Raw genomic sequence first — 27814 nt, forward strand, 5'->3', positions numbered from 1 at the left:
CAACTCATTAATATTGATTGTTCATATATATCTACACTGATTAAATTTTTATTTAAGATCAAGATCTTATTTTGAAGACAATAAAGATGATAATAACTGATTTAACATTATATATATATATATATATATATATATATCTTTTAATTAAAATTAGAATAATAAATTAATATAATCAATTAAGTGTTTCTGAAATGCTATTGTATTATCTTCAAAAATATCACAAAAAAATTAAGTTTACTTTGAAGACTAAACCTAAATGTAAAATCAAAAGTAATTTTTTATTGAAAAACTATGCTTATAATTTTAAAAATCGCATATTATAATTGTTGCAATTAAACCTTTGTGTGATTTTATAAAGCTTTAAAGATGTAAACTTGTTCATTTTATATTAATTTTATATTTCACGTAATAAAATTTTATATTGTTGAAGTTTAATTTAAAATCATTTATTTATTTATTTTTAATCATCAAAACAATTTCAAATTTCAATTTTTCATAAAGAAGTTACATCATAGATAGATAGATAGATAGATAGATAGAGAGAGAGAGAGAGAGAGAATTGTTAACACTACATCTCTAATTGATATTGCTACATTTCACATGACTTCTTTGTAGACAACAAACTAATAATATGCCTCTTTTTTCGTGTATTTTTTCCTTTCTTTGATTTAAGAAAGGTTAGTAGTTGAGTGGGAGACAAAAAATATTTATATAAAAAAAAATGTTGTGATTTTTTTTAAATAAATCTAATATTAGCATCAAAAATTATATAATTTAAAATTTTGTTTGTTTGTTTGTTTTTTTTCCCTTTTTTTTTTTTTTTTCTTTTTCCTTTTTAAAAGCTAAAAACACAAAAAAAATATTTTTATTTTATTCAATTTTTGAGTCAATACTAGAATTAAATATTGAGTTGCCAAACACACCTTAAACAATTCAAGTTGTATGAAGGTCACATGGGATGTAGCAATATCAATTGGAGATGTGGCATTAGTACTTATTGTTCTCTCTCTCTCTCTCTCTCTCTCTCTCTATATATATATATATATATACATCATTTTACATCAAGAGATTACTTTAAAGATTTTAATAAGTTTTTATTTAAAATTTAAAATTTTAAACCATGAGAAGTATAAAAATTATAAAATTATAAAAATAATTTGTTTGATCTTAAAACGCATAAATTGAACATGTTTAAAATTAATATGAATAAAAAAAATTATATATATAATCATTAGCTACTGATTTTATTTTGCTTGTATTAGCCATCAAATAAGTTGTATAGAAACCTTTTTAAACAGATCATATATTTGCAAAATCAATATTGTTATATGATGTTTCTAAATAGATGTTTAAGCACAATCGTTTTTATTTTGTTTTTTTTGTTAATTTCTAAAGTCACATGGACTTTTATATAATAGTGCCTTTTAAGACCAACTCAATTACAAGTGTTGTTTAAATTTTCTTTTAAAAACCTTATTTTTAGTTTTTAATATGAAACTTTTGTATAATACAAACATATACCTAAGTTCAATTTAACCAATTAGATGCAGAACATATAATTCGATTTGATTTTAAACTCTTAAATTATAGACTTTAGCAAAACAACTACCATATATATATATATCCACATATTTACAAGCAAACAAACTTTATGCTCACTTAAAAACATAATCTCTCTTTGATATAGAACATATGTTGTAGTGAATCTAATCCATCTTAATTTCATAATCTTGAGTGTGAGTGGACATGAGCATTTTGATTCTTGCCCAACATTGAATACTATATTGTCCCAAGTTTATCTTGACACTTTCTTTTCAATTATCAATTTTTGATCTAAATATCATATAAAATGTGGAGGATTCCAAGTGATTTGAGCTTGCTAGAGGTGAATTTAGTACATACACACTTTTTGAGACTAGATTGTATGTTAGCAAATGAAGATTGTAACAAGTTGGTGCACAACTCCAAAGTTGTTGCTTTTCAACATAATCAATTATGTACAAGGTAGCTGACCCATTCTCAACCACACTACCACCACACACCCCCTCCCCCCCCTCCTCCTTCCATTTCTTATCGGGTGGTATATTTCTGATCAATTTTATTGTTAATAATGATCAATTCTAACACCTTATGGTTTCACATTACTTAATTTACATTTTGCCTCAACTCTATGGCACCATTGAGTTAGAAATTAAGAATTATATGCCAACTCAAAAAAATTGGTTGTAATTAGGCATTCTCAATTTTGCAACCAACCACTAGTTGGAATAATGTTGACCTTTATGTTGGATTTGACCTAAAACAGTAATATAACTTGGGTTTTTGGGCAAAATTGTGTAAAAACACTTGGCATCTTCCTGATTTCTATTTCTCTACATGGGGATGTTATTTATTTTTTCAGACTTTTATGGCAGATATGCTAAAATACTTAAGTTATTGAAAATAGGTTGGCTACCTTATACTACTACTGTTGACATTGGGTCAGCAGGGTGCAGTGAGCTTCATGGAGCTGCTCAACTGAGCCCAATTGATTCCAGCAGAGCACATGCTCAATCCCATCACCAACAAAGCCATGGATGGTCCTTGGAGTTGCAGTAGCAGCACATTGGGATTCCTGAACCATGTAGAGTTTGCTGTTGAGGTTGTTGTTTTGATGTAAATGGGGATGTGTTTCTGTGAAGCAAGTGGGTCCATCTCAATAAGTCTCATTCCTCTGAATGCTGACTTATTGGGACTAGTGAAGATCATTCAGAGATGTATCTTCTGCTGTTGCTTGGATTCCTGGACTGCTATGCTTCTCTGCAGCACTGGACAATGATGCATTGCCACATTCTTATTTATCTTTGTTCATGACATCAACATTGTGCCTGTCTGTGTCTGTGTTTCATCTTTTAATGCTTCCCCTTTTTTGGATGATATTTTTTGTTTTGATCAAACTGAAATTGATTTTTTTTAAAATTAGTTTAAATTTAAAAAAAGAAAAAGAAAAAGAAAGTCTTGCTCTGTGTAACATAGATAAAATATGCTTCTGATTATATTAAGTTCAATTCTTTCAAATGGCATCTTAATGCATAGATGCATGTTCAAATTTTAAAGTATCTTAAGAAGAAAAATATATATATATATATATATATATATATTTGCTTATTTTTAGTGATGAAAAAGAAAAAGAAAAAGAAAAGAAAAGCCATGGAATAATAGATTTTAAGAGCTTCATAAAAATATCTTTCTTCAAAAATGTATGTAACAACACTTTTTATTTCTTTTTTTTATGATCATTGTTTTATTTCAAAAGAAATTACATTTATAAATTAGAAATTTATATAAATTAACAAGTTATAAATTTATATAAAATAACTTGTTTATAAAAAACAATTTATATAGGTAAATTGTTATATTATATTCTATTTATTGTATATTCTACAATAAATAGTAATTTTAATTATATGAAATTATAATTGGACATGAAAGCTAGCACCAAATTAATGTGATTAAATAAATGCAAAAATTTCATCAACAATCTACATTCAATTCCAGTACTAACTATTAAAAAAACCTAAATATTCTACTCAGAGACACATAAGAAATGAGTTTACTTTCAATTTCTTATCTAACAAGTATTGTTTGATCTTGAATTCTAAATTTAATTTTAAAATATTAAATGTGCTTGTAACAAAAAAATTGATGTCTAAAAAGATATTTTCAAGAGCTATTATTTACACAACATTTATAAAGAGGCTGTTCCAACCTTGTCAACTTAATATTTGAATTTACAAATCTAAAATTTAAAAATTTTTAAATAACAAGTAAATTAATGGTTATTTTGAATTATAATCTTAAACCCAAATTTAATTGGTACAAGGCGAAAATTAGAGCAATGCGCTACACATTATCACTAGCAACGGAACGAAAATGTATAAACCATAGCACACAACACAGGCTCTTCAGAAAAACAGCTGCACAACTGCTCTTTCATAATTGATTCGTCCCAAGGAAATATTAGACACTTCAGTTGAAAGGCAGATGAAGGTCTTTAAGGAAATATATACCTTAAATATCTTAGTTTGATACAGAATAACACCAAAAGCACACCAATGGGACAAATCCATGGTGAGCCGATCATCACACAGCACACGTCCTCTATCACCACCAGTGGCTGATTAGGTTCACAGAGTTACATTGAACTATTTATATCTTGGATGCAAAGCCTAGGCCACCAGACACTAACTCATCAGTTGAATTCACAGTAGGCTGCTCTCGTGCAACTTTGGCAATCAACTTGTTCTCATCAGGTGATCCGCCCTCCAAAAATGCCCCCATCACCTTGTTGTCCTTGACCCAGTAAGCACCAAACTTGGACTCAGAGGCTGCAGCCCCGTTACGGCCCCAAAGCACAGTCTCGCCCACATTGTCGCCGTAGAACTGCCACGACAGATTGAAGGAGCGGGAGTAGAAGAATGGGAGGTAATCGTACTCGTCCACGACTTCGCCCTTCTCAGCGGCTTTGATCGCCTGCCCAAATTGTTGATTCACAAGCTATCAGATAAAAAATTATCCTCATAGAGAAGTCACAAACCACTGAACCTCTTCATTCAAAAGATCGTCGAAGTACAAGCAAACGGGATAACATACCTGAACAGCCTGCATGGCAGATTTCCTTGCATGGTCCACATGCTCCACTCGCCGGCTATCACCATACATCTTCATTGGGAATGTTGCAATGTCACCTACGGCGTACACATTGGGGTTGCTTGTTTTGAATGAAGCATCAACCTGCCAACAAGCAATTGAATATAAGCGAATATACCATGTAGATCATTAAATATTTAGATATATTGCTAAGTCTCATACACTGGACTGTACACTTATGGCTAAGCTTTGACAAAAAATAAGAACTAGTTCCCTCAGTCCTTTCTATGACAGCAACGCTGTTAAGGCCCTCATTTTCTTGAAATACCACCTGCTTAAAAGTCAGGATTTCAAGTTAACGAACACACGAGGAGGTGAGTTTGCAGGTATATATCGTCCGGGTTCATGGACCTCATAGTTTATGGAGGAGAATGAAACGAACCTTGAAACCACCCTTCTCTTCTTCTATCAAACCCTTCAGAGGAGCCAGAAGTGGCCTTGCGCCAACTCCCACCACCACAAAAGTGCTGTTCACAGAGCTTCCGTTTTTCAATAAGACTTTAGATACCTGCACCAGACCCCCTAGGATGTGCAACTCAGAAAGTGCGAAGTGATTCGTATTAATTATAGAAACTTCTCGCAAATGTTGGCCACGTCTCCCAGCAGAGTTTATGATGTGCAAATATAGAACAGTAAAGCTTCTAGGGTCAAGATTTTACGTGGCCATTGTCATCTTTCTCAAATGCAGTTACAGTTGTTCCCTTGATGATGTTTACGCCTTTACCCTCATAGTATCTCTCGTAAAATGAGGCAAGTTCGGGTGTAAACAAACGAGGCACTGTCAACAAGAAACAACCCCCTCATACTTTTATAGGGCTTGCATATGAAACTTGTTGTGATTCTGAAGATCATTCTCCACACAATTCAGTTTGTAGAATCACTATTCTGTTCAGAACAGGTACTTGAAGCTTATGTCAAAAAACATATTGACTCAATTTGGTAAGAGTCTTACTCAAGCATGGTTCTGGGAACACCATGTTGACTTTAATCTTGTTCATCGTCAGACATGCAGCTAATTCCAGCCCAATGTAACCTCCACCTACAACCACTGCTTCATCTCCCTTGCTAGCTTTGATGGCTTCAACAATTTTATCAGCATCACCAATATCTCTTAGGTAATAAATACCTTTGGCGTCAGCTCCAGGAGTTTTGAAGTCGGCAAGGTTAAGGAACTGTACCCAACCATATCTCTCAGTAAGTCAATTGTTTCTTCTTCGAACTCTTTGGACCACTACAGCATTTTGTGGAACAACATTTCAAAAATTACAAGTAATACCAAAGCTTTAGCACAAAATTAACTAAAGCTACAAAACTTGCGAAAATGAATATGGAAAAATACCCACCGTGGAGCCTGTTGCAAGAATCAGAGTCCCATACTCGTAAATATCGCCCTTATTAGTTGTCAAGGTCTTATTCTCCACGTCCGCTTTCACGATCTCAGTCTCCAATTTAAGTTCAATACCTGAAAGTCAGAATACACATTGTTGATGCTATAACTGCATGTATCCTTCACGTCTTCCTGTCTCCTGGAGAACACCGAAGATACACTGAACAGGCACAGGTACGATTTGGAGCACTTACCTTTTTCAGCATACCAATCCGGTAATTGCTTCTCTCCTCCACTCCCCACGCACACATGAAAGCCTGGAAGCCTAGCAGGAGCTGTCACATAAAATAGCCATAGACTTGTTAAAAGATTCAGATCCTTCCACTGTTTGAAGAAAACCTGTAAGGAAGAATGATACACAGAATCCTTACCATCAGGGAACAAGTAAGCTTTGCTCAGAGCAGGCCGCTCATAAGGTGCCGCCTGTCATACAGAGTTTACTCAAGTCAGCTGCTGGACAAGCTGTAGCATATATGAGCATGGGCACTCTACGTTGCACAGCATGTCGCCTTCCCATTTAAAAATGCAACATCTCAACGACAAAAATCAGGAAGCCTCCTCTGAAATATAGATGACGTATACAATCCAGCGAAAACAATAACTGAAGCAACCATCCTTATGTAGGGCTACTCCGCTTGGGTATCCGGGCGTTCAATTGTACCAATGCAACATGCATGTACAGATAAGCCTCTACAATCACCCCAGACACAACTTCAAAAAATTAGCACGCGTAGAACAGCAATATACCGCTTCTTTGGAGAAAATGGTCAGTTCCCCAGGTTGTAATCCCAGTTTTACAAACTCTCGTGCAGCGTAGCCCTGCACAGATCACAAAACCATCTGACTTTGAGCTGCAAAGCTTTTGGTTTAAACGTCCTTCTTTCTGTGAACTCTTAAAGCAATTGCTGAACAAACAGATACTCCTCAACGATGTATCTCTCCTTCATTCAATCAGTGCTTCCTCCATTCAAGAGCTCAGTGTCAACCACGATGTGATCCTCAAACACTAACACTACTAACATCTTTCTAAAACCGCTCTGCCAAGTTTACAAAAAGCTTTCCAAGGCTTACTCCAGCTACACCTCCTCCCACCACAATGTACTTGCGCAATATAGCAGCCATGACAACACTTTCTGGAACGCTGCACAAAAAACCATGACAGTAAGCTCAAAACATGCGATAGAGAGTGAACAAAAGTAAACTAACAGCCGCACGTAGAACTATTTCATATCAATTGGGAAAAACCACATTCCCAAAATGCATGAACGATTGAATATAATCTCAGATGGCGCTACATCTTGGGAAAACGATACGCGATATGATTGCTAAGTACTAACTGCTGTTACTAAAACATGCAAGAATCAGGCGTAAACATTTATAAGCAAATGACCCGCTGCTCAATGATCCTCAAGTTAACCTATTTAAAGTGCAGAAAAGCACCATACACTATACACTAAAAACCCTAACATTCTCCCATACACCATTCTATGACACAGTGGTATCATTTACAGGTCCATCTAATCCAGTACATATTAGAAAAGATGGACTAGTCATTTTAGCTTGAATCACATCATAATTTAATGCATTCTCTAAGAAAGTACAATCATTAGGATCGCTCTCTTCACAAATATGCAAACTTTTCAAACCAAATAGAAATTAGCATCGAGGCTTATCTAACTTACATCGACTGAAAAAAATTCGAAGAATAATATTTGTAGGCATGCAATGATGCTCACCCCAAAATTAGATGTCCAGTAGAAGCTACAGCAGTCAAGAACAAGGTGACGCCTCAAAATTTCCAACATAACCTTCAAATTCAACACTATTATTCTTTCTTAAGAACAGACCATACCCCCAAAACTCCACACAGCCCAAACGCAAGTGCAAAGCTAGCTTTAAGAATGAATACCCCTTCCAACACCTAGACCCATACACCAATTACCCTCGCTCCTACCAACCATAATTGCCATTTCAAAACCAATTACTCCAAACTCAAAAACGGCAAATTCAGAACCCCAGTGTTCAAATATTAGCTCCCACAACACCATGCCACGGCCACAACCCGACTCGTTATATTCATCAAAACCAACAAGAACGCCGCATTCAGAGAATGTAACAAAGAGAAATAAAACCTACTGATCTTTGCACCTATTCTTCAATACTCCACCAAATTGCACATGAAGAGGCTCAATCGGAAACCATCACGTAAGGCTCGCGGACTCACCGTGTAAGAGCTCGATCGCGCAACTAAATCAGGCGGACACGTAAAAATTGCAGCAGAGCAATTGACTCACAGACTGCAGTAACGTTAAGGCTCGAAAGTCTGATGAACGGGAAACGTGGTTGACTGAGATCGATCAACTTGGGCACGCGGGAACTAGAACTTGATCTCGCTGGGAACTGAAAAAGGACACGAAAGTCACCACGTGGCTTCCTACTATTGCACAATTCTTTATAAATACCTCAAAAACAAAACGACGACCTATATTATGGGTTTTCTTTTTTCTTTTTCTTTTTCTTTTTTGTACCGAAACCAATTCTGGGTGTTCTAATCTCAAACCCTGCCCACGGTATGGCACACTGAATCACATAGAGATGCTACCTTGAACTGATTTTAATTCATGTGGATAATATGTGGGTTGAGTGGCAGAGGTTGCTGCTAGGAGTCAGAATTTGATAGTTGGAAAGAGTGACCTTTTTCTGAAGATATCTTCTTTGTGACGTGCACAACTTATCTAAGGTGCTTTACAGAAATACTTCGTCCTTTATTCCCCTGTATGTGTTTGAAGATTTTGAGCCAAGGACTAGACTAGTGTGTGTGAAGTCGCGTCGTTTCACGCAAGTCGGCATGCTCATGGTGTAAAGAGTATCTGGGTTGTTGATCAGATGGAGTTCAGGGAATTGGTGAACGGACTATGTTTCTTGCAACGACTGCAGATTATAGAAGTTCAACGATTTAAGCAATACATGTGCTGCGAGTGGTTAAAAGAGGGTTACACATGTAATGCCAACTAAAGCATGCTTTTACAACAAGAATGTGGCGAGGCTTTTCATAGATTCTTAGATTCTGTTTTCTCCAATTTCAGGCCCGTACTAATCCTTGGCAGCAATGAGGGTCTTCTCGAAAAATAATTAGGTCGTGGAACGAGTCAACGCACCTTTGCAGCTTTCTTTACTCACCCCTCAGTTTACCTACGAGCAGCTACGATTTGACGTTTGATAGAGAAACTAAAGGCTTCCGCACTGTACGGTCTTAAGAAACTATTTACTACATCACAGATTGGAAGGGAAATTACCTTGAAGGGCCTTCAACTCCAAGAAATGGATCTTTCGCCGAACGAGCATATCCACTAGAGTGGGTGAATAATGATCCATATTCTGTATAAAAGAAGCTGGCTCTTTGAGGAACTACACAAAGCTGGATGCTGGCATATCTTTCGTCGAAATTTCATCTACAGTTCTCCCAGCGTAATTCTTGCTTGCGCATCAAAATTCCCAAGCTTCCTCAAGATGCTATGTAAGCTTGGGACCACATAGGTCACAACCCATAGACATAAATCACAAACAGGCATTATACAATTTTCTGGAATTGATCACACAAGGCATCCTGAAATTCTAGACATCCTTCTCGACCTTCGGCCTTTTCATTGCAGGTTCATGCTCCGCAGCGACGGGTGCTGGTCGTGTCCTTCCTTGAGACTGATCCGAAGATTCAGGTGTTGTAGCAACCTAATATCCGTACCAAAAGCCTAGCATTAGGCTACAATTCTTCTGTACGCAAATATTTAACAGAGTATCTACTGAAGCACAATTGTACATGGGTTTCCAAATCATTGCATCAACGTTTCACAGCATGTCAAACATAGCACACGTCCAACTACAAGTAACAAGTACGACATTACGGTTGTAAAGTGCGTTCCACAAAAATTATTGAGACTATTTACCTTGGCAGAAGTGTCAGCAGCCGCCGCTCTAGCATTAACTCCCAGATCAATTTGAACAGATATGTTAGCTTGACTTAGATCAATTCCTGAGCTCTGCAATGCTCGCGTCAATGTGTCCAACAACCTGGCAGATACAAAACGTAAGTTTCAGCACAAATAAGTTAACTTTCTTCGTCCGATCACTGAAAGACTAAACTGCCAAACCAGCGTTGAAATGTACTTAACAAAAACTCTCACGTAAACCCAACCAGATAGTGTAAAAGAAAGTTCATCAGCAGCTTCAACAATATTGCAAGTTGCAATTAGGTCGCGTAAAATGAGCAGACTATTGTTCTGAAGATTTGTTTTATGCTACTTTCAAAAAAGACAAACGACAGAGCTAAGATAATAGATTTCAGCAAGTGTTGTGGAGATCGCTCACCCTTGGGAATACACAGAAGACACGTTGATGACCCCTCCTTGGATACGTGGAGGTTGAACAGGACCAGGAGAAGCAGCAGATCCATCTTCAGGTGTGGTCTGATCACTTCGGTGCTCTGGTGAATGCCTTGAAGGTTTGACCGCTTTGTCTTTACACTGAGCCGACTCCTGTGGTTGTCTAGAAGCACTAGCATTAGATGGTTGCCCTGCTTGGGCTCCATCTATCATACCAACAACTGTCCCAGCTGCGATCTGATGTTCTGCTTTTGATTGCTGGCCAGAGATTTGGTCAGCTTGGCTAGGAGGTGAGATGCGAGGTCTGACTTCGAACTGGTGATCGGGAGTGGTTGCATGAGCGCACTCATTCTCACGCGAACTGACAGGATCCAAGTCACTCATCTTTTCCTTAGCAGGAGAATTTGAGCCTAGTATACTTCGACCACCATCCAGATCACTCTGAAGTCTTGAGGGGATGATGGGTAAGGCATATGGTAAAGGAAGGGCCTGCTGAAGAGGCACACCCACTGCGAACGGCTGTGCAGTGAGTGCAGTGGCATGCTCTTTCTCACCGTCAAATGATGAAATACAGCTGTGTATGCTACAAGCTGGTTGATTAGAAATCTGGTGAATACCAGGGCCACTAGTAGAATAAACTTCACATGTAGGCGCAGCTTGTTCAGATGGATGTTTTGCACGAACACCACCATCGGCTTCTGTCACTGGATTAATGTCCAACGGACCAACACCCGAGCTGAAGCTCTTACCGAAAACAAGCGCATTAATATGTGATGCTTCATCTGCTGATCCTGCCGCCCCTCGCTGTTAAATTGAAAAGGAGACTACGTATTACTCACAAAAAAAGCTCGCAGCATACGGTAAAAAGTATTAAACGAGACAACAAAGAAACCTTTAGCTGTTCTGAATTCGTAACAGTAAAATGCCAACTGAGGTGAGTGAAAAATTGAGCACATTACATGAAACAGAAAGGAAATCCATTTACCTTGCAGAGATCCCAGACCATAGATTTGAGTCTTTCCTGATGCCTTCCTTGCTCAGCAGTTTCATACTTCTGCACCTTCTCTTGAAGAACTTGTACATACTCAATAACCTGTGATTAGAGATAAATTGTTATATATCCTGTAGAATGAACTCATCATCAACAGCAAACGTAGAGAAATTAAAATTTCGGCAGACGTGAGACTCTACAGGTTGGTTTTATAGTCGAGAGAAGTGCACAATTAAGCTGAATAATACATTGTAATGTAGATCAAGGAGGCACAGAAATATCATAATCACCAAATACAAGCATTAAAAGTTAGGAGCGTTCGATATTAATAGCTACAACATGTGTAAGCAAGTCCATTACCTCGAGCAAGAAGGATGCTTTATCTCGCTTCTGATCACTGTGGGGAACTAAGTTTCTCAGCATTTGAAACCTGAAAACAATCGATTCGAAGTAGTTACATACACATCCAGGTGTGCATTTGACATATCCAGCATAAAGGTTTATGAAAAAGAGACGCGATGACGTTTGATTACAACAACACTACCTGTCGTTGATTTTACTACGCCTCCGTTGCTCAGTAGCTGAATGCTTAGACCTTGGGGTGCTACCCCTTATCTCTCCATTCTTCGCTTCCATTCTCTGTACTGGATCCCCTGAGCAAGATAAGGCGCTTCCATGTCAGTCAACAAGTTGATGTGCTTCGACGCACGAAATAAATTGAGATGCAAACCTCATCTTACATCTATGTAACGCAACTTGATTGAAGGTCAGGAAAATAGTCGGTGCTGAATGAGACTACATCTACTAGCAGAATACAAATTTTAGACTAACACGTTTAAGAACTTAAAAGAAGGTTACACAAGAAACGGGAGCTCCTCTCAAGGACTCATCATTCCATTACTCGCTCCTAAGTCCTGTATGAACTGTAAATGTCCAACAAAAGAGAATCCAACCTTTGTATGAAATTGTCTCTTTCCGATTTCCTTTCGGCCACTCCGACAATTCTTCTTCATCATCTTCGTCTTCCTCAGATTGTGATCGGGCGGGCCGTTTGGGTACCTCGATCGTACCCTGTGTCCACTGCCTACAAAGTCCACTTCGAAGACTGCATTTAGGTCCTAGTTGCGGAGAAACATTTCGCCAATACTTCTATTCTCCAACTTCTACTACAGTGTTCGAAGAAAGCTTGAATAAATGCAGTCAGTGTGGACCATGAAACCCTACTTGGTCATAGCTGATATCGATTGATGTCCATTAACAACTGCACTTTTTACTGCTGAGCTACCTGCAGGAAAACCCAAGTCTGATGGCATACGAAATTTTAGCCTGACTCCCGACCAGTATGCGTGGTTCTCTGCACCACAAGAGAGATAAAGCTAAATCAGTACGCAATAAAAACATTAAGAATCGCCTCAGCCCTGTCGAGCAGAAAACTGCATGGAAGAAAATATTTTCTTAACCCCAGAACAAGCTAAGACCTGTTGGTAAGTACAAGAGGAGACATGAAGAACGCGATCTAATCCAAGAAACTTCTTTCTGTTGATGAGTTAACCTCCTCGACTTCTCTCGACTTCGGATCACACATTGGAAAGAGTATATAAACTACACTCACCTCGTGCATTAGCTGTTTCCGGATCCGCCGCCACCTCGACGCCCCTAAAGGACTCGGGGCCGCCACTCTGACCATCGCGAGAGGAGAAGCTCGCTGTGGGGTACCCTCTGGCTTGGCGCATGACCTCCGCCTCATCCACCATGCGAATCGCAGAATTTGGAGCCATAACATATGGAACCTGGATGTTTGGGTAATTAGGTGAGGCTGTGGTAAAGTTTCGTTCAGCAGAGGCGGGAGTAGAATTCCGAGATGTCGTAGTCTCTGCTCTTGCCTGGTGCTCACGCAGAGCCCGAGCGTCACCGGAAGCGGAACGGCCTCCGCTCCTTTCCAATGGTTGTAGAAAATCATGAGTGGTCAATAATGAAGACAATCCTGAGCAAGTACCAAGTAAGGACCTCATCAGATCTTTCGGGAAACCTCAAGCCTTGTGAAATACGCTGTCAAATACATTCTAAGAGAAAATGAAATCTGCGATGGCAAAAGGACGACCATTGCCACGAAATCTAGAACGGAACTTCAGAATATCCACATTTTCCACACTGCGCCTTCCAGGCACTCGTTAAGTGACGTGGAAAATTTAACCGTACCGGAACTTAAATGGTGTTCCGCTAGCTGTGATCCTTTGTCGTAGACAGAAAGAAAGTCGTGCGTAGAAGGTTTGGTATCTGAAAACACGAAGACCACACGGTCAACTCTCCGGAACAACAACTCTCAACATTTTATGCAATGCTTGCATTTCGGTCCTCATCACCAAGTAGAGTAGACTAAAATCCAGAGCAATGTCAACGTTCTTCGTCCCACGCTGAGCAACAACGCAAGAATCCAAAAGCATCGAGCGACAAAATAGCTCAGTTTGATCATTGAGCCTCCTGAGTGAAAACTGAACGCGAGCTGCATTGATTGAAAATCTACAAGGCGTCACTAAGGGCCCAATCATCAAATTGTTCGTCAGTGTTCGTTTGCGAACTATGAATGAATACATACCTTCGTTGAGAGTGAAATGGTGAAGTTGGGACCTTTCGTCCTGCTGATGCGCCATGCTGTGCCTGTTCTGCACTGCGTGAAACTGTCGTTGTTGCTGAGCGGCAAAATCTCCAGGCGCTGTCTCTCTGTACCTGTTGCACCTCAGGGATGAAGGCGACCCTGTACCCCTCTCAGGCCCCAGCTGTTTCTGTCCCGCAGTGGAAACAAACGCCATCTACCTCAGACAACACTACTCTCTTCATCCGGCAGCTGCAAGTAGGTAAACCCCCCCCCCTAAAACCCCAATTTCGTGACAACCTCTTCACAAACACTACCTTTCTTCACACCACCAAACTATCAACAATCGCACCCAATTTTCAACGAAACCATGAATACAAAGTTCTTCACCTACTTTCCACGCTGAGGTTGGTCACACAAATACAACCAATCGAAAATGAAAGCAACTAGCTACAGCTTCGGTGCTGCATAATCTGTCACAAACGTCAGATTTTCTTGAGCATTCTCGAAGCACACCACACCCTTCAGTTGACACGCCCTCGACCTCAAAACTCAACGTTGACCCAGAATCGTTTTTCGTAGACCACCACTCTAGGATCCTATTGAGCCAGCGACCAGTCCTCCTTACACCTCAGTTGCATATCCTCACAAAGAACCCATGCTGGATAGGAAATCAATCCCCCGAGTCCCATTGGGAATTTTGTCAGCATGCGTGTTGGTCCATCACGACGGAGGTAGAACAACTGCACGAAATGCGTTGCAGGGCCCTTCCCTGGTGATGCGTACCTCTGGTGGGGACCCCGGCGATTTCACGTGTCCGTCGTGTCCACAACATGTGCATGCACAGACAACCAGGCGCAATCCCAGGAAAACACACGAAGGGTTGCAACTGCAATACACTTTCTTCCTACTCACTTCCCGCCCTCCTCTCAAGGACGCTCCCGGACACTCTTACTACTACTCCTCCTCCTCCTCCGCCCCACACACCGTCCAGCTCCTCCTCAAACGAATCGTACAATCCAAGCAAGGAGGCAACGAGGCGACAATGTAGGGAGGGAGGGTCGTCTTGCACCACCAGCAAAACAAAAGCCAAACACGACAGACAGACAGACAGACAGACAGTGCAGCATTAGGCGGAGAGACACACACGTGAAGGGTGATTCGACAGAGATGGGGCATGAAGGAAGGAAGCACAGGGCCAGGAACTGACTGACAATCACCCCATGAAGAGGGAAGGGAATGAGGCAGGGAGGGAAATTTGCGAGAGCACAGAGAGAGAGTGATGAGGGTGGGGGTGGGGGCCGTGGGCGCCAGGCCATGGCAGGCAACCATGCGGCGCCCTGATTCGCGGCGGTAGGAGAGAGGGGGGGTCCTTGCTTGCTTGCTTATGCTGCGGCGCCAAGTCTACCGGCCACCCAGCCAGCGCGCCAGCCCCAATCCCCGGGAGGGCATATCATTTCCTTTTCTTGACCCTGCCCGTTCCTTCACTGCCCTCGTGACTTCTTTGCATGTTCGGGGGTGCCCGATTGTTGACCGGGCGCACCTCGGTGGGGGGTATGTACCGGCGAGATTACAGGCCTAGCGATAGTGCAGAGCGTCCACACCCATTGCCCTCCACATCGGGTCCCACAAAAGGGGGAGGTCTGGATTCATTGTGAATGGGATCTCCACCGCTACCCTTCTTCTACATCGCGTTGGACTGTAGGAATACGCTTGTGGGGCTTGTGGATGCTCCAGGAAAGTAATTCAAGTGGATCTCACACAGACTGACATATTTTACTTGTCCATTTAATGAGTTATGGAAAAACCCACCTCACTCTTTCATTTGCATATTTGTTTTGTAAAAACTTATAGAGAAAATTTTCAGCTGAACAGTTATAAAAAAACATTGTGACTTTAATGACTAATTCACAACACCTCTTTTAGCATGTAATCTGTTTTCCATTTATAAACATATGATTTTTCAATTGAGATATTTTTCAATTTTCAATTTTTTTCTTTTCGACCTATTTTTGATTGAGTGCCTATAAAAAAAAATATCGACATTTATCATATACTTCTACAAAAACATTTTTTTCCATTTATTCTTTCATTTTGCCATGATTTACTTACATACATTTTCGTGGACAACTTTCTGCTGTCTCCAAAATAAACACCACATATGTGCAAAAAGAAATTACATGAGTTTCAATTCCGAGAAAGAAGTTGTATTTCCACACAAAAAATCATTGTTATTAACATCTTAAGGACAATTTTATGCATAATTTATGATATGAATTCTGACACACACTTTCTAGTTGGGTTGCACAATCACATCCCCACAAGTGACAACATAGAAAAAAACCACATCAAAACTACATCAATAAGGTTAAAATTGATAACTCTATTTAAAAAATCCATAAAACAAATTCAATACCTTGGTGCTTTTAAATAAACCCATAAAAAAAACACAAAGTTGATATAATGAAAAATATAAGTAAAGGTGCTATTGTAGTTTGTTAAATTGACTTTGGTGTACTATTGGCAATCCCAACTTCGAAAACTTTGACAATGTAATATTTTGTCAACACTGTTTTGAGTAAAAAAGAGTTGATGATTAACAAAGATATAGTACACTATTACAATTTATCATGCATCAGAAATTTATACATATTACCTCTCTCTCTCTCTCTCTCTCTCTCTCCATACATGTATATACCATTGACAGAACGAACTAATTTTCTTTGTTGAAAGGGTTTTCAGTACACTTTGAACTGTTTGGATTGAATGCCAAGGTTCTAAATAATAAGTGGCGTATTTATTTATTTATTTATTTTTTGTTATAAATCATCTATAAATGTTATTTTTTGTTTGCAAGCTTTTGTTTCCAGTTCTCTCTTTTTTTTTTCTTTTTTTTTTCCTTTCTAGAGTGAAAAGTAAAATTACAATTTTATCATGTTCCCCTGTGCATAGATACTATTATTGAAATTCAATTTTGTAAAAATTATTTTTTTACCAATAAACTTCATTGAATTTCACAATTGCATTGTATTCATAAATTTATTTATTTATTTATTTATTTACTTAAGATCAAGCTTGACTTAAAATATAATTACAAAGACCTTGAGACAAAGCTTTTTGAGTAAGTTCCAAAACTTCAAACCAGAGACTCCACTCATCATTTTGACACATCACTTTGAATGTGATGGGGAGTCCAAAGTGTCATAACAAGCTTCATGGGCAAAATGACAAGGGAGTGGCAAAGCATGTGCATGCTTTGACAGATAAGTGCCCTTTCAACATAGTAATTTGAAATGTGATGGCTTTGGGATAGACTTTATTGTGTAGTTGTGGAAATTAAGCCACTTGTGAGAGAAATGCATAGTATGAGATAATGGTGAGCTGTAAGATTAGCATGACATGTTCACCTACCAGTGAATTTATATTTTTTACATTTTTGAGCTTAATTCCTTGTTCACTCATGATGGATCAAATCTTCCTACATGCTGACACCAAAAACATCAAAGAGAAACAAAACCATGATGTGATAAGAAGCACAAAATTATAAGGTATAATCACACTCTAGTAATCAAAATTGGACAGGCTATTAAATGGCTTGGATGTCTACTATGTACAAGAAGCATGTCATAGTTGGCTTTGATGATGGATCCCAAGGATGAAGAAAGAAGGAAATTAGTTGAGGTTGGAGGGTGAATAATTCACACTCAATGAGTTGAATTTGTACATGGCATGACCCATCTTCTTCACAGGCTTCTTCTTCTATGGTTGTTAGGTAGCATGAGCAGTGCCAGCCAATCTGTGAGGTGCATGGCACACCTAGGAGGTGTTTGTTTTTGTTTTTGTATTGTTTTATTCTTAGTTATTAGTTGCTTGTTCATGAGCAAACTCGTGAAGGAATTGCAGCTTTGACAGAATCTTCGTTGTCTAGGTGACCCGCAATACCAACCAACGCTGACTCTCTTCCACAGCTGCAGAGTGCGAGTGCATTTTAATTTTTAATTTTTACAACTTTTTTTGGTATTTTATTGTTTTATTTCTCACGAGAGGCTGCAAAAGGGTCCTGGAGGGCAGGAGGTATGGCGGGCAGTGAGCCAGAGTCCTGAGGCATGCAAGCGGTGAGGGCCAGACAGCGAGTCAATATTAGAAAGCACGCGGCAGTGAGAGTTCGTCAAAGTGCAAGAGTGGGCGCTTGCACGCCACACGGGCAGCGGGAACAGCGGGGAGCAGCAGGAGTTGTGATGGTGATGAATTTGATGATGCTATTGCTGCTGCAAAGGACGTCGCGACGTGGGCGCTGAGGAGGCACGTGGGTAAGAGGACCAGGTCATGCAGCACCCAACCAAATCCACCGCAACTTGACCCTCCTCCGGAATCTGCCCTCGGCACGAACTCCCCTCACAAGCACTCACGCACGCGCACACACCCACACACACGGGATCCGGCTTATCCCATTCAGCGAATCACGTTGGGCAGCATCCCGTCACGAACGCATCCACCTGTAGTAGAGCTCATGCTGCGACTAAGGAAGAGTGCTCTGCTGTTCGCAGGCTGGTCGACGCGTGGCATCCCAGTTCGATCCGCTTGGTTCCGCTTAGTACGAGGTGAGAAGTATTAATGGAACGCGTGGGGGTGTGGTGTGGGCCACGCATTCGCCCAGAAGCTAGCGGAGGAAGCTGTGGGTTGTGATAGGCGAAATGTGGTTCATGCGTGCTTTTGGGTCCACCGTGGGTCATGTGGGGCACTCTGGTCAGCATGGGGTCAGCACGAGAGCCTGGACTGCACAGCGCATTAATCTTACTCACCCCCATTTTTCCTGTAATGGCCGTAGACTCCGGGTGCGTGAGAGGTAAAGAGCTGGACTTGGCTGCTCGAAGATGCCAGCTGCAGGCTCACCCCCCCCCCCCCCAGGTCGAAACATATAGATATACATACACATTTACGAACACACACTTCCTATTCTGTCAGAAGCTTCCTCCGCAGCAATGTCGCGCAATCTTCCTTCCTTCCATGTAAACACATATAGATTGCGAGAGTAAGTACGAGGAGGCATGAGCCAATGAACTGGGGCTCTTCCCTTCCATCTACAATCGGAAACAGGAAATGCCGAAGGATCAGACACACACACACGTTTACACACACATACAAATACTCTTTCCTTCAATCAAATCTGGATTCGATAACGAGGCCCAAGACCTCCCCAACCCCCATTCCCTTCCCTACAGCCGACGAGCCGGATTTCTTTCTGCAGGATCCGAAACTTCTCTCTCCTTTTTATCTTCTTTATCTGTATCTTGTTTGTGTGTCTGTTTTTTTCTTCTATTATTACGCTAAAAGAAAATTCCCATCACGTGTGTCCTGTCCCGTGAGAGGGGGTGCGTCAAGGAAGCTTCGTAGCTGCCTCTCTCCCCTCAGTGTCGCCTTCTGGAGTGATGCCACTCCATAGTCGATGAATACTTTCATTCGTCATCCACGAGTTGTCGCAATGAGAAAACTCGTCGGGAAATCATCCATCCATTCCTTTGGTATTGAGTATATGTGAGTAGAATGAAGGGAATCTGATCACAGAGTTACTGTTCGTAAAATCTATTCAGAATTATTTGGAAATGCGAATTTGACATTTATTTTCACATTCTCGTTAGTTTATTATTTTTCGTAAATTTTGTGAGGGACACGAGGCAGAGAACACGTGGAGTGTGAAATTTGGCAAAATTTCATTTAATTTTCTTTGTATGCTTAAAGTTTTTATCCAAAAGAAGAGTAAATGCTTGCGATGGTTTGTAAACATCTTGGTGCTTTTAATGATGTACATATATAATATATTTGTAGCAATTTTTCAATCTGAGTTCAAATTCTTATATTTAGAGTTTACAATTTATACTTCTATCACTACTGATTTTCTTCTTTATAAAAAGTAACAAAAATGGTAGAAATTATTGTTCCAGCTCCATCAACATGTATCGTGTCCTCCATGAAAATAACCTATAAAATTATATTTCTTTAATAAAAAAATCGTGTTTTATTTACGTGTTTATATATATTTTTTTTAATATAAAAGACATAAATATGTTCCATTATGTTTACGTATTTGACTGACTTTCAATCATCCTAATTAAAGTTGATTAGAACTTTTATTCCTGAAAAACTATTACATACATATCTGTTATATTATATATGATATACATCAGATAGTTTAATAAATGAAAGAAAAGAAAGAAACACTTGGAGATATTTAGTGATGCATGTAATTTGAATCATCACAACAAATGAAGATGTAAAAAGTCATGGTGTATGTAAACCCTAGTCTATATGTCTGTAAAGTTTGAAGACAAAGGTGATAAATTACAGAATACCAGAGATGGTGGTGCCATAATTAATATTGAAGGACACATACATGGTGAAAAGTAATAGCATTTAATAAAAACATTGAAACGGAAAAAAAAAATTGTACAATTTGCAGCAATATTAACAATAATCTACATATGGGAGGCTTCTTCCTTTGCTTTCTTCATCTGTAATATTGTATTTCAACTCCCATTTTGATTTACCAAGAGAACAACAAAAAACTTCTCTACAAGAATTTACACCATAATTCAGTGTAAGGTTTTAATATTTTTTACTACATTTTTTTATGCCTCAAAATTTTATTGATCTATTATAATTTTTTATCTTCATTTCTATTTTCTATTCTCTATTTTTTTATTTTACTTATTTTTTCATCTTGTTATATTATTGTATATTTATTCATTGATTTACTTTAAGAGATGTTATTATAAGATAAGCAATGCATTGTTGTATACTTTGGTGATGAGCTAAGAAAAGAATTTGCGAAAAGGAAGTTAAAGAACATAACAACCAACATAGGAGGCAAAACACACATTTGACAACAAAATAAATTCAATTGTACAAAAAACACATATAAAAGATGTATGAACTCTAAATTTATATATATAAGACTTCTTTTTGGATGTTGTCTCTTATTGAACGATTAAGTTTTGAATGATATAATAGAAGATTTTTTTCTCATCTTTGAATCAATAAAGTTTCACCTCATATCTTTTATTATTTTACTATTTTTGGTACTAATAATCTAAATAAAGTATTAAACTTGATAAATTTATAATATTTATTTATTAATATTTTAATTTTTTTATTACAAAAATAAAAAAATATTAGTACATATGCTATAAGAATATATATATATATGAATGAAAGCTAAATGGTTTATCTTTAAAGCAATTTTTCTTTTTAATCAAAAAGAATATGAAGAGATCAAAAGAGGGAAAATACTTCTTTTTTAGCCAATCTATTAATTTTTAATTTTTAATTATTTTAAAATATGAAATCATTATATTATAAAACAAAATAATATACATGATTTTTTGAAATATATTTATAATAATATTTAGAATTGCTAACATACATCCAACAATCAAAACTAACAAAAAAAAAGTTTTAAAAAGATTGAAAATAAAACATTATCTTGTAATTTAAAAAAAAAAACTTAAAAAGATATTATAATATAATAAATAAATAGATGATAGATTATCTAGTTCTATTAGGAGGTTATCATTGATAGTATGTAATAGTTAAAAATATCTAATAGATTTTTTTTAATTCTTAAAAATATTTTTTTTATGAAATATTATCATATACTAATAAGGGCATGAATTTTGAAGAATTAAAAGATCAAGACACTTTTGTCTTACTCAAAAAGACTGGATAATTACTTAAGATGATATAATATTAAATTAGAATAGCTATTACCAATGATAAGAAGATTAGAAAGTCTTGAAAATAAACTAAGGACTAAACAAGCGTTGACAAGTATGAAGAAGACTTAACTCTTGTTTCTATATATATTCTCTAAGTAAGAACTATGTAGTAATATGCAATAGACTTCTAACATGTATTGACTATGCAAGCCACATATCTTAACTTGCAAGACAAGTTATTTATACATATGCCACATAGTTAGCTTGTTCCACAAGCTACTAATATGTGTAATACATGATTAATTTGTTGACCAAGTTTTTAGCCTATCTATTAACTATAAATATGTATAAAGTCAAAAAAGTATCTAAGTAGTTTTTTTAAAGGATATTATGAAATTAATCTATTTTTACTTATATCTACTTAATTATGTAGGTAATTATTGGAATGAATATGTATACTTATGACACTACTCTCTATTTTAGAAATAAATTCTATGGAGAGCAATCATCAACTTTCATGGATCTTGTTATTTTTTATCTTACTTTTGATGGATGTCGTTAATGAAAAGCTTCAACTCTCTTTCTTGTTGTCACGAACACAGAAATACAGACTTGATATCTAACAAGAAGTTCAAGAAGAACTGACAAGAACTAAATTAATCAGATGAATACAAGAACAATACCAAAGAGATGAGCTAGAGCTCGAAGAGATGTATTGTCGAGACTGAAAAATTCTTTAGCCTCGATTTCAATATATATTCCTATTTAGGAAGCTTCTCAAGCAACTTCTACCAACTAGGAAGCTTCTAGAAGAATTCAGATACTTGCTTCTAGAAGATTGTAGAAACTTGTTTCTAGAAGGTTCTAAGGACTATGTCACTAACATCTTATACCAATTAAGAAGCTTCTAGAAGGTTCTAGAAACTTGTTTCTAGAAGATTCTAAGGACTATGTCCATAACATCACCCCTTCCTTTAGCTTCGAGGTCTTTGAGAAGCAATATTGTTGTTAATCAGTATGAATGCAAGAAAATGAAGATCTGTCGCATAACGTTTGCTATGAACTCCAACTGTTGTTCACGAGGCAAGTGGTTCATCGGCCCTTGAAGCCAACGGTAGTGGCCCACTCCTTCGACTTCTGACCAAGCATGAACTTCCGTGTCCTCATTGTGAAATTTTCCTACAAACACGCCTTCTGGTTGACCATCGTAAGTAGGCTCGAATTCAAATACAATCTGCAGACGCCATGTAGGATTCTTGAGGGGATTGTAATTGAAGCTTCAACGTATTTTGAAGCTCTGATAGTTGTTTCGCAAATCTTTTAGCTGTTGGATTGTTATTTGTTGACGGACTCAATAAATCAAGCTTCGGATGATACCCATAGTTGAGAGAGAATGGTGTGTATTGAGTCGACGCATGGAGGGTGTTGTTATATGCAAACTCGGCTAGCGGCAGATATGTGGTCCAATCGTCTTATTGATAGTTGATGCTGCATCATAAGTATTGTTTCAAGACTTGGTTCACCCGTTCCGTTTGGCCTTCAGTTTAAGGATGAAAAGCCGAAGAAAGCTTGATATCCACCTTCAATATCTCAAAGAGAGATCTCCAAAACTTTGACACGAATTGGGTTCTTCGATCTGATACGATACCATCTGGTAGTCCATGATATCGATACACATTATCGAGAAAGAGCCTTGCTGTGACTTCATTGGATGATGTCTTCTTGCAAGAGACAAAGTGCGCCATCTTTATAAGCCGATTTACCACAACAAAGATGCTGTCAAATGAGTTTGATGATGGCAAGTCCGTGGTGAAGTCCATGGAAATTGAAGACCATGGTCGACGTGGAATCGGCAATGGTTGTAGGAGTCCATAAGGGCGATGCCGAGGATTCTTGGATCTTGAACAGATGTCACAGGAGAAGACAAAATCTTTCACATCCTTCCACATTTGGGGCCACCAAAAATCTCGAGAAATAAGCTCCAAGGTCTTGTTGAATCGAAAATATCCCGCAGCTAGAAAATCGAGGCGAGATTGAAAAACTTGGAGTCGTGCTGGTCCTTTTGGAATATATTATCGCTCTTCAAAGTATAAAAGATCTCCCTCCTCCTTGAACTTGTCATCATTGGTATGCTCCTTGATATAAATGGCTACTAAATCTTCAATGGTCACGGTACATACCTGATTCAGGAAGTCATCATCAATTGGCACAATAGTAGCGTAAAACCAAAATTGCTCTAGCTTCAACAACGTCGTACATTGTTGATCAAACGCTGCTTCTCCAACCTTTGGTTTAAGATATGGTCTCTTCGATAAGGCATCAGATAGTCCTTGCTGCTTTCCAGGTCGATAAGTGATAACAAAATCGAACCTAGATAGCGACATACTCCAACGAGCTTGACGTCAATTTAGAACTCGAGCCGACATGAAATATTCTAAATTCTTATAATCTGTGTATACCGTCACTGGATGAGCAGCTCCTTCAAAAAAGTGACGCCATTCTTGAAAAGAATCCACTATAGCAAGAAGTTCCTTATCGTGGATCTCATAATTGATTTGAGCAACAGAGAACTTTCGAGAATAGAATGCAATCGGATGGAGCTTCTTGTCTTCTCCCATTTGTGAATGTACAGCTCCCAAAGCAAAATCCGAAGTATCACTTTCTAAATAAAAGGCCTTTACAAAGTCTGGATGTACCAAGATTGGAGCCATAGTAATTGCGATCTTCAGGTCTTGAAACGCCTTCTCCACTAGAGGTCTCCATTCTAGCTTATTTTTGTATGTCAACCGAGTGAGAGGAGCAGCAACTTGAGAGTAATTCTTGATGAAGATCCGATAGAAGTTGGCAAAGTCAAGAAAGCACTCTACGTCTCTAACCGTCTTTGGAACCTCCCAAGACACGATTGCTTCTACCTTCTTGGGGTCCATCTTCAAGCCTTCAGTAGTCGCAATGAACCCTAAAAAGTCCATCTCTATTTGGTGAAATAAACACTTCTCCAACTTGGCATATAGTCCTCGCTCGCGTAGTTACTTCAAGACCAAACGAACGTGCTTTTCATGCTCTTCTTTGTTTTTGGAGAATATCAGAATGTAATCCAAATAGATGACAATAAAATCGTCAAGGTGCTCTCGAAAAATATCACTCATCATATGTCGAAAGACCGCTGGAGCATTGGTAAGACCTAAGGGCATGACATTATACTCAAAATGGCCATACCTTGTACGGAACGCTGTCTTCCACTCATCTCCTTCCTTGATTCGTACGAGGTTGTAAGCTCCCCTTAGATCAATTTTTGTAAAGATCCTTGCACGTCCAAGTTGTTCTAAGAGACCAAAAATTAAGAGTAATGGATAATGATTCTTCTTTGTTACCTTGTTGAGGCCTCGATAGTCCATGCACATCTGCAACGAGCCATCTTTTTTCTTCACAAATAAGATGGGTGCTCCAACTGACGATTTTGAATGACGGATGAAGTTCTTGGCTATATTCTCATCGATGTACTTTCGCAACTCCACCAACTCCGTCTGTAATAGATTGTAGATTGGGCCAAAAGGCGGTTGTGCTCCTTCCTGCAAGTCTATGGCGCAATCATATGGTCGGTGTTCTTGTAGCATGTCGGCATTCTTCTTTTGAAACACGACTTTAAATTCCTTATATTGCTTAGGTATACTTGCTGTCGAGATCTTCTCTTCGATAGTTAGAGCCACATAAATGACAAACGATGTGCCTTCCTTTGATGATCTTATAAATGCTCCTACTCCAATGAATAAGGATTTCTCTATTCGGGGTTTTCTACTAGGCTTGCCCTTGGGTGGTTTTGTGGGAAATGTCATCTTCTGCAACTTCCAATCTATGGATGGATTATGCTTTTCCAACCAGGAAAGACCAAGAATAACAGAATTTGATGGAGTTCTAATAATATTGAAAATAATATGATTACTATGGACCTTAAATGTCACTTCTATAGGTTCTGTTTCATGGGTGATACTACCAGACAATAAAGGTCACCCATCTATGACTTCAATGTGAACAGGTTTGGATTTTTGTACTAAAGAGAACTTATGATGCTTCACAAATTCTTCGTCTAAGAAACAAGCAGATGCTCTTGAATCTAATAATGCTAAGGTTCTCAGTTTTTGAGGGCCAATAAGCAAAGGGATTGTAAAGCAAAGGGTAGGTTGAGCGGAAACAAAAGAAGGTGGTTGTTGTTGCGATATTTCACTGTCCAGCCGCAGGGTTCCTATTGTGGCTGGGCATCCTCGTTTTCCTGAACAAACGTGCCCCTAGTCCTGGCAATACGTCGATTTTGCTTCTTGGCGTAATTTGCAACTTTGTGGCCTTCTTCACCTCAATACAAGCATAGACCTTCCTCCATACGCTGCTTTTTTTCTTCTAGAGTAAGGGATTTGAAATGTACCGCATCAATTCGCATGTCTTCTATCTCTGAATGTGAATTCATGCTGCTTGCCGACATAGTTGGGGCATGGCGAACCGTATGTTGTCTTGAACATTGATCTTGGCGGCATTGGAATAGGCGGTTATTGCACTTCACAACTTGGCTAATAGCTTCGTTGAGCGTTTGTGGATCAGGAGGAGTTAACAGCAAATCCTTCACATCGTCCCTTAAATCCCAATACAATTGACTCATCAACGCTTCTTCGTCCCAATTGATGTCGCATGCTATTTGCTTGAAGTTCGATGCAGAGACTGATGTAGAGTGCATCCCTTGTCGTAGTGACCGGATCTTTGTTGTAGCCCATTGAACCTTGTCGTATTCACCAAATGCTTCCGCAAACGCCTCCAAAAAGGTTTGAAAGTTGTTTAGTATGGACGATCGTTTCTCAAACAAAGGAGCAAACCATGATAGAGCTTACCCTGTAAGTAAGGTTCCAAGAAACTCAACACGTGACTCCTCTGTTGGATAGTATTTGGGCTGTAAAACTGTTATCAACTTGATTTGGTTGACCAATCCTCGAAACTTAGAACACGTATCATCGAACTTGTCTGGAAGGCTAACTCGGGGCTCCTTATATTATAGAACCAGCGGTGCTTGTCGAACTTGAGGCAAAGTTGCTTTTCCAAGTGCAGAAGTTTGAGGCTGGTACAACCTAGATTGTGCCATTGAGATGCTTCATCATTATGAAGCCTTGCCATGACTCCTTCAATTTCTGCAGTTTTGTGCGATAACATAGCGAGGGCATTCATGATAGCATCCAACTTGGACTCCAAACTTTTTGTCATACAAATGTCTTGGCCTCCGGCCATTCTAAGAGAAGGACAGAAATGACTGTACAAGAAGACAATATTGGTTTAGAGGAGGGTACTCCGCATCCTCTAAAATACCTCAAGAGTTTCAAGAAAAGGGGTAATCCATTCTCTCCAAGAAGAATAAGACTCGAATATTGTAACAAAAGAAGTATCAGTTTAGAGGAGAGTAATCCGCAACCTCTAAAATGCTAGTACACTTCTAAGCAGAGGGATAATCCACACTCTAACGAGGAAGAAACTAGCTCTGATATTTGAGGTGAGTGAAGTCTCGACAAACTGTCACGGACACAGAAATACAAACTCGAGATCTAACAAGAAGTTCAAGAAGAACTGGCAAGAACTAGATTAATCAGATGAATACAAGAATAACACCAAAGAGGTGAGCTAAAGCTTGAAGAGATGTGTTGTCGAGGCTGAAGAACTCTTCAGCCTCGATTCCAATATATACTTCTATTTAGGAAGCTTCTCAAGTAACTTCTACCAACTAGGAAGCTTCTAGAAGGTTCCAGAGACTTGCTTCTAGAAGATTCTAGAAACTTGTCTCTAGAAGGTTCTAAGGACTATGTTCCTAATATCTTCTACTAACTAAGAAGCTTCTAGAAAGTTCCAGAGACTTGCTTCTAAAAGGTTCTAGAAACTTGTTTCTACAATGTTCTAAGTACTATGTTCCTAACACTTGTATTTATATGATGCTTTGTTGGCTCCCATATGTATTTATTAATATCATATTACTATTAATGAATAAGATATTTTAATCTATTTAGGCATTACCTTGAAATTAAGTCTTCTTCAACT

General features: G+C 38.5%; 2 protein-coding genes across 11 annotated transcripts; both read right to left on the reverse strand.

The window, feature by feature from the left end:
• Nucleotides 1-3943: 3943 nt before the first annotated feature.
• LOC112287000 (monodehydroascorbate reductase, seedling isozyme) lies at nt 3944-8392 on the reverse strand. Of its 10 annotated transcripts, none has more exons than XM_073536461.2 (12): nt 8301-8392; nt 7813-7837; nt 7148-7217; nt 6824-6895; nt 6448-6499; nt 6271-6351; nt 6033-6151; nt 5642-5861; nt 5349-5467; nt 5072-5197; nt 4633-4773; nt 3944-4512 (listed from the first exon to the last, which is right to left on the reverse strand). In XM_073536461.2, the coding sequence occupies exons 3-12, from the start codon at nt 7196-7198 to the stop codon at nt 4189-4191; spliced, it is 1305 nt and encodes a 434-aa protein (XP_073392562.1). In that variant the 5' UTR covers nt 7199-7217; nt 7813-7837; nt 8301-8392; the 3' UTR covers nt 3944-4188. The 10 variants fall into 10 exon arrangements, with proteins under 10 accessions (XP_073392562.1, XP_024385332.1, XP_024385330.1 ...); XM_024529564.3 differs by having other exon boundaries at nt 7759-7837; XM_024529562.3 differs by having other exon boundaries at nt 7813-7884.
• Nucleotides 8393-9055: 663 nt separating this feature from the next.
• On the reverse strand, nt 9056-15099 carry LOC112286999 (uncharacterized). Its single transcript, XM_024529558.3, has 11 exons — nt 14043-15099; nt 13646-13723; nt 13059-13430; nt 12671-12800; nt 12400-12530; nt 11991-12099; nt 11807-11876; nt 11441-11548; nt 10442-11259; nt 10021-10144; nt 9056-9805 (listed from the first exon to the last, which is right to left on the reverse strand). The coding sequence occupies exons 1-11, from the start codon at nt 14254-14256 to the stop codon at nt 9692-9694; spliced, it is 2268 nt and encodes a 755-aa protein (XP_024385326.1). The 5' UTR covers nt 14257-15099; the 3' UTR covers nt 9056-9691.
• Nucleotides 15100-27814: the final 12715 nt, after the last annotated feature.

Source organism: Physcomitrium patens, chromosome 9 (assembly GCF_059467195.1).
Source record: "Physcomitrium patens ecotype Gransden chromosome 9, ASM5946719v1, whole genome shotgun sequence".
Lineage (NCBI taxonomy): Eukaryota > Viridiplantae > Streptophyta > Bryopsida > Funariales > Funariaceae > Physcomitrium > Physcomitrium patens.

What these genes read in the sequence shown, in the direction of transcription:
- LOC112287000 (XM_024529559.3), bottom strand. Translation starts at nt 7,198, where the DNA reads ATGGCTGCTATATTGCGCAAGTACATTGTGGTGGGAGGAGGTGTAGCT. An exon ending in AGAAAGATGACAATGGCCAC is followed by an intron (nt 5,198 to 5,348) that starts GTAAAATCTTGA and finishes GGTCTGGTGCAG; the next exon opens with GTATCTAAAGTCTTATTGAA. An exon ending in CTGCCATGCAGGCTGTTCAG is followed by an intron (nt 4,513 to 4,632) that starts GTATGTTATCCC and finishes CAATTTGGGCAG; the next exon opens with GCGATCAAAGCCGCTGAGAA.
- LOC112286999 (XM_024529558.3), bottom strand. Translation starts at nt 14,256, where the DNA reads ATGGCGTTTGTTTCCACTGCGGGACAGAAACAGCTGGGGCCTGAGAGG. An exon ending in TCGATATCAGCTATGACCAA is followed by an intron (nt 12,531 to 12,670) that starts GTAGGGTTTCAT and finishes TGGACTTTGTAG; the next exon opens with GCAGTGGACACAGGGTACGA. An exon ending in TGGTCTGGGATCTCTGCAAG is followed by an intron (nt 11,260 to 11,440) that starts GTAAATGGATTT and finishes TCAATTTAACAG; the next exon opens with CGAGGGGCGGCAGGATCAGC.